General features: G+C 37.5%; 1 protein-coding gene across 7 annotated transcripts in view; it reads right to left on the bottom strand.

Moving 5' to 3' along the window:
- Positions 1-10,190, bottom strand: part of LRRIQ3 (leucine rich repeats and IQ motif containing 3) — a 183,446-nt gene that overhangs the window by 10,901 nt on the left and 162,355 nt on the right. For all 7 annotated transcript variants that reach the window (XM_045292204.1, XM_045292202.1, XM_045292200.1 and 4 more), the window contains one exon: positions 7,765-8,488. In XM_045292204.1, coding sequence (XP_045148139.1) covers positions 7,765-8,488 — 724 coding nt within the window. The remainder of the gene's footprint in view (positions 1-7,764; positions 8,489-10,190) is intronic.

Genomic DNA, 10,190 nt, shown 5'->3' with positions numbered 1-10,190 from the left:
TATCCAAATGGCAAAACATGCTGAGTTTAGACCTTGGTATCATTCATGCAGATCACAAACGAGGGAATTGATAGATAAGGAGTGGATGGATTATGAAGAGGAGTTAAATTCTGAAGAAGAAATAAATAACAAGCATGAGGAAAGAGAGACACTGTTGTCCTGTTTTTCTCAACAATTAAAGGATTAGATGAAACTTACAGTGGGACCTTTGTTTGTTTGAAAGCACAGACCCAAAATAGAGTTGCTTGAATCAAATTGATAGATTGAGGAGCAGTGAGATGCTACAACAAAATATATATGAAGGAAAAGAAACAAAAGAGCCATGCAAACAATTCTCATTCATTTTCTGACTAGAAATATCATCCAGAGTCTCAGGAGTAATGCATATTATCTATATCCTTCCACAAGCGGAGTTATGACCACAAATGACAAAATGCCAATGTCTACCAACCCTGCTTCATCATTGAAACATTTAAAAATGATTGCTGTATTTTTGAATGAAAATATAAATCCATATCTAAGTTTATATGCATGTTTATAATCACCAAGATAAAATTTAAATTTATAACAATGATAATAAAAGGCGGTAATAATAAAAACAAAAATAAAAGAGAAGAAGAGGTATTCAACTTACGTTGAATTGACTAATAACGTTGTTGAAACAGAACCTCATTGCGGACTACCTATATAAAAATGCTCTTTGGATTCTCACCTGAACTGGTTATAACATGTTACTGGTTCCCTTATTAACCAATAAGCTTCATAAAATGCTTGACGTGTTCCTTTTGTAGATCTATATATCATGATGTACCTTCTTGAAACAATATTATTTTACAACTAGTGAAACTTAAATTTACTATCTGTAGACTGGAGAGTCCAGTGTTATTCTCCTAGCCACAAGGTGGTGGTTTGAACCCACCACCTGCTGCAAGGCTGTTTGCTTCTTTAAAGATTTGCTATTATACTCTTCTTTCCTTCTGATACCTGAGGAGTCAAAAGTAACGGGATGATGGCAAGCATATGTAGACTAGAATATTTTAAGAGTCAATGTGACTTTTCAGAGTTTTTTAAATCTCATCACTGTTTGAAAAAAAAAGGAAAAATACATCTTAAAGCAATTAAAAAGTTGTGTGATTTTGAGGAATATTAATTTTCTGTGATCTTTCCTAAAAATAAGGTTCAATATTTAAATGCATGTTTAAAATTCATGTTTTTCTCATAGGATTCTCATGGTCTTTACCATGAGATAATGTACTGAAACTTAAAGTGCCTCTCTAATCCAGTTTTATGTTTATTAGGTAATGGCACTTTCAATGACTCTCCTTCATAACTCTACTATAGCTAATGTCATATACTGTCTCTTCCTCCACCCAGATCCCATTGCTTATTGTAAACTTTCTGATTTTGCCCATTCTCTTCTCCTTGATCTAACACTCTCCCCATATCTCACTCTTCCCCACAATTCAATTCTTTCCTTACTTCTATGTTTTCTAATGATTCAAAGGTTTGCTTCCTTTTCCCACTAGACTGAGTGCTCAGCAAATCAAGACTGTCTTATTTATAATTAAATGGGGGCAAAGGATAAGTGAAATGAATTAACACTTGAATGTTTAGCTAAGCTTTCTCTTTGAGGGTTTCCTAGTTTACTCTCACGTATTCATTATCTACTATTTTATTGGACTTTTCAATTCTGTCTCTTGATAGTTCTTAATTATTGTATGTGTTATTTAAATCTATTAATCTTATGGCTTCAATGCTTTATCTCGCCAATGATTTTTAATTTCTTGAGGCCAAATGGTCTTTATAGCCTCAGATCACTGTTGTTGTAATCTTCAGTAGCTAGTCATGAATTTACACTGGACTATTTGACTTGGATTTGAATTCCAAAGTACAAAAACTCTTCTGTCAAGTTGCTGTATTATGTCAGTATGTGCAAAATCCACACCAGCAGTATCTCCCATATAAGCAGCTGCATCCACGGTGGAAATTTTTCAGCAGAGTTTATAAACCAACACAGAGTAGGAAGAAGAAAGTGGCATTTTACTCCTTAAACAATTAGCCACATCGAACCTTTCAAGCATCAGTTGAGCATTATCTGAAAAGTGCTGGGAGATATGCCGCTTAGGTTACAAGGCCTCAAAATACAGGTAGAGCACACTGCCTCCTGACAACGGAGTCAACCTTAATGACGTGTGTTGAGTAAAGCTTCAGGGTCATTCATTCTCATGAGTTAAAATGATAAGAAACAGCTGCAAGTAACCATAATAATCTGAAAACCGAATGTACAAAATTTGAATCTAGGAAAATTTGAAGTAAAATATTAAATTCATAAAGATCCACATCCTAGTCATTCATGAACAGAGATGGACTAGACAGTCACCATTTTATATGGGACAAGCAAGCATATGATCTTCAGTGTTGAGAATGACAAATGAAGAGAAATGGTTTCACATTTGCCTTCAAAATGAGTATTTCAAGACTGATCCTAAAGCACAACCCTGGTAGTGATAGGATAATACCCCTACACCTATAAAGAAGAATATAGGATCCCCAGTGACATAGCAGTCCCATATTGTGCTGCTAATTGCAAGATCACCAGTTCAAAACCACCAGCTGCTCCTTGGGAGAAAGATGGGCTTTCTACTCCCTTAAAGAGTTACGTTCTCAGAAACTCACAGGGTCAGTTCTACCCTGTCCTATGAGGCCACTGTGAGTTAACATTATCTCAATGGCAGTGAGCTTGTTTTGTTTTCTTTTAATAAAGACTAGTTGGTATGGCAACTATTTAGATTTATGCACCAATCACTAAAGCTAACGGTGAAGAAAATAAATAATTTTACCAGCTTCTCTCAACGTGAAGTTGATCAAATACACAATTAAGATACATCTATAATTACTGGAGACAGAAACCTGACAGTTCTAAACAGAGAGGAAGCATTGGTAGTTGGAAAATATGGCCCTGGTGATAGAAACAGCACTGGGGAATCAATCCCACAATCAACAACACCATTCCAGAAGAAAGCAAAAGGCCATTTAAAATATAGGAAAAATTAAAAGACCAAAATATATGAGAAAAGACTCTAAAACGTACCGTTGAATGCAGGTAGAATGTCTAAAATAGGTAGGAAGAATGAAGAATGAAAGAGATGAATGGGAAAATCAAGGAGGAGCTGGAGAAGACACAACCAAGCTCACAGCCATTGACATAGTTCTAAGCCATAGCAGCCCTTCAGGCCGCTTGGGAGCAGGAAGGCTCCTCTTTCTCCTGTGAAGAATGGCTAGTGTTTGAATGCCTGGTGGTGAGCAGCCCAACACGTAACAAAATATGTCAACAGAGTTCATTGGAAAAGGCAAATATTCCAATGAACTGTACAAAGACCCGGGGAAGGAAGAGTGCATTAAATATTTCTCCTACTTAAAGAACTGTAAAACCAATATTATTATAATATGGAAGAATTCTAAAGGAAACATATTTAATGATACAGAAGGTGTGGCAGTTACATGATCTCCTGTCAACTTGAGCAAAGGGGTGGAATCTAGCCTGTCAATCACAATGAGGCCTCAGTGTGTGCCTGACTTTCTCCTGAGGACACTGGGAACTCCTGTCTTCCTCCCTGGAGGCAAGACACACACTCTGCCTCCGAGATTTTCCTGTTGACGAGCCAGATGGTGTTTCACTGATAAAGCCAGAGCCGTGGAGCTGGAGGAACCACATGGAAACCCACACCAGTGCTGAAATGCTTCCACTGCCACTGGATCTACAAGATTTTCCACGCATTAACCTTTTATCTTCCTGCATCCAGCATCATTGCATGCATTGTGTGAGTCTGAAGAGGAGTTTATAGACTGGTATCAGACATATGGGCTAATATCGGATCTATGGACTTGATCTGTAGTGGACTGGGAGTTTTTTTTAATACACAATTACTCTTTGATACAAAGCTCTTACTTATTTATACACATATGAGTGTCTATGAATTTGTTTCTCTAGTCAACCCAGACTCATACAGGAGGCATCAAAGAAGATGGAAGGAAAACACAGAGTCAATGTGCCAAAAAGAACCGGTCAATGTTCCATTTCAGGAACTGATGGTACTAAAGGAAGATGCTCAAGTTTAAAGAAATCATTAGCCAAAAACAAGAGTCCCTCCAGAAAATGAGGGGACACTGATTGAAATATTTCAGCAAATGGATGCAATGCTGGAACCACTATCTCAAAAATGCTAAGAAATCTGGAAGACAGCTACATGGTCAATGGGCTTGACTAGATCCATATTTGTGCTGACTCCAAGTTAAAGTGGTTTGATAGGATGAGAAAGTTATAAAATAGTGCATTAAATATCACACACAAGTAAAGGTTTGTTGGTGAAAATTCAAAAATACTTGCAGCAATCCATTGACAAAAAACTGACAGGATGTTAATAGTTATTCAGAAAAAACTATAGAATGAAGGCTGATTATTGCTGATGTCAAATGAATCTTGCCTAAAACAAAGTAAACGTGAAATATGTTTACCTATGTTTTACTTTATTTTTCAAAGACATTCTATTTTATGTCAATACTGTATGGATAATATGAAGAATGGGAACTTCTGCTCATGCAAAACCTGCACAAAGACAGACATTCAAAGAGAACAATAGGATACTGCATGTTTTAAAATCAAGAGTAATGTGCTTCATGGTTGCATCATTTACCATATGTATTCAATCTGCACACTGAACAAATAATCCAGGGAACTGGACTTTATGAAGAAAGCAGTTGGCTCCAAGAATGGGGGAAGAGTCAATAACAACATTGCTGGCTGAAATTCAAAAGGATTTGGAGCACTAACTGAAAGATTATGCAATTCACTAGGGATTTTATCCCAATACAAAAAAAAACAAAATTTCACCCAATTGGAATATGTCTTAGACTGGATTCTCTAGAGAAGCAAAAACAGCGATACTTGTAGCGATATAGAAAAATGTTCACATCGAGAAATGGCTCACACCACTGCAGAAATCCAGCTTGGCTCAAGTCTGTGTATCACACATAAGCAGAAGGCTTCTCCTTACTTCTGTGGCTGCAGGAATTGCTGAAGATGAAGGAGAATGATGAAGTAGGAAGACCATAGGCTGGTGGATTCTGAGATGAATAAACACAGGGTTGGCTGAATCCATCTACTATTGCAAGTCCACTGCTGGCTCCTGGGATTACCAGGTGATATAACAGGTGGTCGACAAACCAGATACAGGACTCAAATACATCAAAAGTCCACTAGCTTCCACATACGTTCAATTTAAAGTTACAAGGTGCCACAGGCTGAATGAATCAAGACTGTACTCGGGTTAGAGAGGTCTGTTCTCTGCACAACTAGTTGCCCCTTCACAGAAGATCATATCGTGGAGTGGACCACACTATATTGGATCATATCATTCAACATTCCTGACCCACCAAGTTGATAAGCAACCTATCACTGCTTAGGAAAAAATATATTATTTTTCTTTTTAATGCCTTCAATATTTAATATCGATATGTAGAAATAATTATCATGTCTGAAGTCTATTATATAATTAAATAGGCTTTTAAACAATAATTGCAGATTTTTAAAACTGAGATTTCTACTTATATTTATCAATAGATTTGTTGATTGAATATTTTTTACTAAAAACCAAAATAGGAACTGAAATATAGAACAAATTGTGTTAGAACAGACCTCGCAAACTAATTATCATATTGGTCCTCTTGTGACAACGGTGCCAATTGATCTTTAAATAAAATGCCAAGTGAATAGCAGGACCGTTGGAGAGACATGAAAATTGGGTGGCTTTTGAGCGGCTCCTAAAGGAGAGCTAGCACGATTCCACCAGTGGAGGTGAAGACAGAATCAAAGGGAGCTCCGCGATCCTCAGACACGCCCAGAGGTCGAGCAGCAGGTCTCCCTCTGAAGGAAAGAGTACCTTTCTTCACATAAAGGCACCGCCCTCTCACCAACGTAAATATTTAAGGACATTCTAATTTACATAGTCTTACAGAGGCCTGTGTTACATTATTAATTCTAGAAGAAAAATAACGGTAACAATACACATAGGCTTGTAGTGACCACATCAAACTCCAAACTCCCTACCATTCAGTAAGTTCCAGCTTATGGCAACCCTATAGGTCAGGGTAGAACTGTGCCTGTGGGTTTCTGAAACGGTTACTCGTTACATGAGTGGGAAGCCTAGCGCTTCTCCTGAGGAGCAGCTGGGGGAAATTTCTATCTCTTGACCTTGCTGATCCTAGCCCAGTACAGAACCACTCTGGATCAGGGCTCCGTCGTGCTCTGGTGTTGTGTCTATTTGAAGGAAAAGAAACTAATGCAGTTTTAGTCCTAAGGATAAAGAAGGGAAGATTTGAGTTTGTTTTTTGTGTTGGTAGGTCCCATAAAGTTGGTTATGATTAAAAACAATTCTATGTTCAATATAACAAATCGCTGCTTATTTCTGCACCATTCTCACAAGTGTTGCTATGTTTGAGCCTATTGTTTGGGGCACTGCATCCTTCCATCTTATTAACGGTCTCCCTCTTTTTTTTTTTTTTGCTGACACTCTATTTTACCAAGCATGATGTCCTTCTCCAGAGAAAACTCCCTCCAGATAATATTTTAAAAGCTCAGTTCTGAAGACAATTCTGGTTTCCCTTCTTCTAAGACAGAGTTGTTTGTTCTGAAGCCCATGTACAGTCAATGCTCTTTTCTAACCATATAATTCAAATGCATCAATTATTCTGTCTTTGATCATTTTCCACTTTCAGCATGTGTGTGGGAATTTTGATAATACTTGGTTAGGGAGTGGTGAATGATTCTGTTGGTCCGGAGCAAAGAGACAGTGCTATTTAGGGAAGAGGGAGAAAGTTATAGCAGAAACATTTAGTGTGGCATGTCATTCATGTGAAAAGGTAGACAGAAACAGACCACGATTTCTGAGATGTCATTCAGAGAGCTGATTTATTCCGTGCAAACCTGCATGCTATCCACATATTTAAGTGGGAAAGACATGACCAGCCCTTTATTTTAAAAGAAACAATAAGTGGTGAGGATGTAAATGGATAACTCAATGGGAGGATCCTATGAGCAATTACCAAACCAAACCCCTTGCCATCAATTTAATTCTAATTCCCATCAACCCTACAGGACAGAGTAGAACTGCACTTTAAGATATCTGAGATTATAACTCTTTAGAAGTGAGCCTCATCTTTCTCTTGCAAAGTGGCTGGTGGGGTTTGAACCACCAACCTTGTGGCTAGCAGCAGTGCTTAATATCCTGCACTGGCAGGCAATAATGAGAGTATAATTTAAAAGAGGAGAAGTTGGTTTTACAATGAAGGACAGAAATTAAATGAATAGAATACTGAAGCAATTTAGCTTGCTGGCAATGAGGGAGACTGAGCTTTAAAAGACTGAGATTCTATCACTGATCAAGGTAATAATAATAAATTATTACTATCTTAACAATTATCTTAATAATAAGTAATAATAAATGTTGTCATTTATACAATAGGAAATATTCTTAAGAAGCAGGTGATCTTGGATGAAGTTGGGGTTGAGGGAAGAACAGCTGTATGCTGTCTGATCTTTGGTGACAAAGCTTTGGTACATAGCTTGTCCTTTGTTTCCATTTTCCAAACTAGATTATATCACATCATACCCCAAACACTTTAGAGCTAAACATTTAATAATGTAAAATTTTAAAAAATGTAATATTGTAAAAACAAAAACTTCTACCATATCAAAAGTATACATACCTAATTTTCTTCATTTGTTTACGTAATTCTTCTTGATATTTCTCCATATTTCGTTTTTGCTGAACAATGTTACTTTTCTCTTTTAAAATAGCTGTATTCTTCCTCAATCTGTTAGCTCTCATTATGCCTTGGGAGAAAATAGTGCGACCATTATTTAAATCTTGAATTAATAAACGATCTGCGGTTTTTCGTTTCTTTTCTTCTAGAAATCGACCTCTCCTCTCTCTCACTTGCTCAATGTAGTTGGCTCTGTCCTGCCAGTGTTGTTGTAAACCCTTCTGAATGGCCTCCGCATGTTTTCCCTCTATTTGTTGTGCAATGTAGTTTCTCTTACATACACTTTCTTTCACGGTTTGTTGGGCTTTTCCTCTGGCAATGTTTGCCACGGCAACAGCTGTTAGCTTTTCCTTATGGCTTCTTTGCTTCTTTTCTTCCATGTAATAGTGATCAATATCACAAACTGCTTTGAGTTTCATGCCATTTCGTTGTGTTATAAAAAACTCTCTTATTATATTCCTCTCTGATGCACTCTCCCGGTTAATTATTGGTTTTTGATGAATGACTGGATGTGACTGGATATATGAAGGAAATGCATCTTTTTGCTCTTTAAATACTAAAGCATCCTTTGAGAAATCGGAAGCATATATAGGTAGTTTGGACACTGTTACCCTGAAAGAGTCATCAAAATCCTCATCTTCAATTTCATCTTTGGTTCCCTTCGGACCTGCATTACACAGAAGACAAATATTTTATGTTATACAAAACAGCATAATTTACTTTTTGTCAAAATTTTTGTGAAAGTTACATAGGTATAGAAGACAAAAGGATGTTATATAATCTCTTAAGCATTTTTTTTCCAAGGCTGAAATGCCTTAGTGTGAAAGAAGCTAATGGGTCCTATCCCAAATCTATGAAATTGACTGTCATTGAACTTTGGCTCAGATCTCTTGCTTTGAGGGTGAATGCTGGCCTGGGACCACCATATGTTTACTATGTTAATGTCCTCCTTGCTTTTCTAAGACATGTATTAATCTAGTAGGCATGATTCTGCCTCCATGAATGAGTGTTATCAAAAGTGTTGCCCTATCACAAAACCCCATTGTTGTGTAAATAGTGTCCTGTCACTTAAGAATTTAATCTGGGGGGAGAAAAGAGGAAATGATCACAATATAACTCCTTCCCAGGGGAATGGACATCATAAAAGTGGGTGAAAGGAAGACAGCAGTCAGTGTAAGACATGAAAAGAAATTTATAAGTTATCAAGGGTTAATGAGGGAGGGAGGGGTGGGAGGGGAAAAAAAAGGGGAGCTGATACCAAGGGCTCAAGTGGAAAGAAAATGTTTTGAAAATGATGATGGCAACAAATGTACAAATGTGCTTGACACAGTGGATGTATTTATGGATTGTGATGTGAGCTGTATGAGCACCCAATGAAATTATTTTAAAAAAATAATTTAATATGTACAAGTCAACAATTCATGTATTGCAGTCTGAAGCCAGCCTACACTTGTATAATTCCCTCTTCTCAGCAATGTATCAAATTCTATACCACTGGCTAAATTAATGGCACTATCAATAGAATTACCTTATGTCCCAGGGGGATGATTTATAATGTTCTCTATTATAAAAAAATATAAGGATGTCTCTTAAGTAAACCAGAGGCATATATAAGCCATAGATATAAGAATGGATTTGGCATCACACTTCATTCTAGTCCCAATCTAAGAAAAATTAATTCTTATAACATGGCCCAACTCAAGGTTCACCTTCAATCAGAGATCACTGAAGATAAGAGTACTACAACAAAATATGGAGAAGAACCCAACTACCAGAAAGAATCGTGTCTGAGGTCTTCAGGGCCATCCAAATGAGGCATCAACTAAGCACACATGGAAAAAGAACACCAGCCTGTGTGATCCAAGGACTGTAAATAATAAAATTCAAATCCAAAGGAGGGAATGTTATCAGAACTTAAATTGTGAACAACCAGTTTGCAGAAGGCTGTGGATAACAATGGAAGTCCAAAATCCGTTTGCAGAGTCCCCACTATAAAGTCAATCATGGCATTGGGTCCCCTTCATGTGCTCCCCTTATTCACGATGATATAATTTTTCCCCCTTCCCCCTCCCCCGCCTTTGATGCTTGATACCTGGTCCCCACGACCCTTCCTGATCACACATGTTGGTGCCCTGCTTCTATGTGGGCTTTGTTGCTTCTGGGCTAGATGGCCGCTGGTTTATTTTCAAGCCTTTAAAACCCCAGACGCTATATCTCTCCATAGCCAGGCACCATCAGCTTTCTTCACACTTACTTATGCACATATTCATCTTCAGTGTTTATATGGGGAAGGTGATCACAAATGATGGTTTTTGTTCTTTGGTGTCTGCTACCTGATCCCTTCGTAGACATCCTTTGCAGAGGGGTAG

The sequence above is a fragment of the Echinops telfairi genome, unplaced genomic scaffold, assembly GCF_000313985.2.
Source record: "Echinops telfairi isolate 266 unplaced genomic scaffold, ASM31398v2 ScPeMD7_443;HRSCAF=831, whole genome shotgun sequence".
NCBI lineage: Eukaryota > Metazoa > Chordata > Mammalia > Afrosoricida > Tenrecidae > Echinops > Echinops telfairi.
This window is presented reverse-complemented; position numbering and strand designations above follow the sequence as displayed.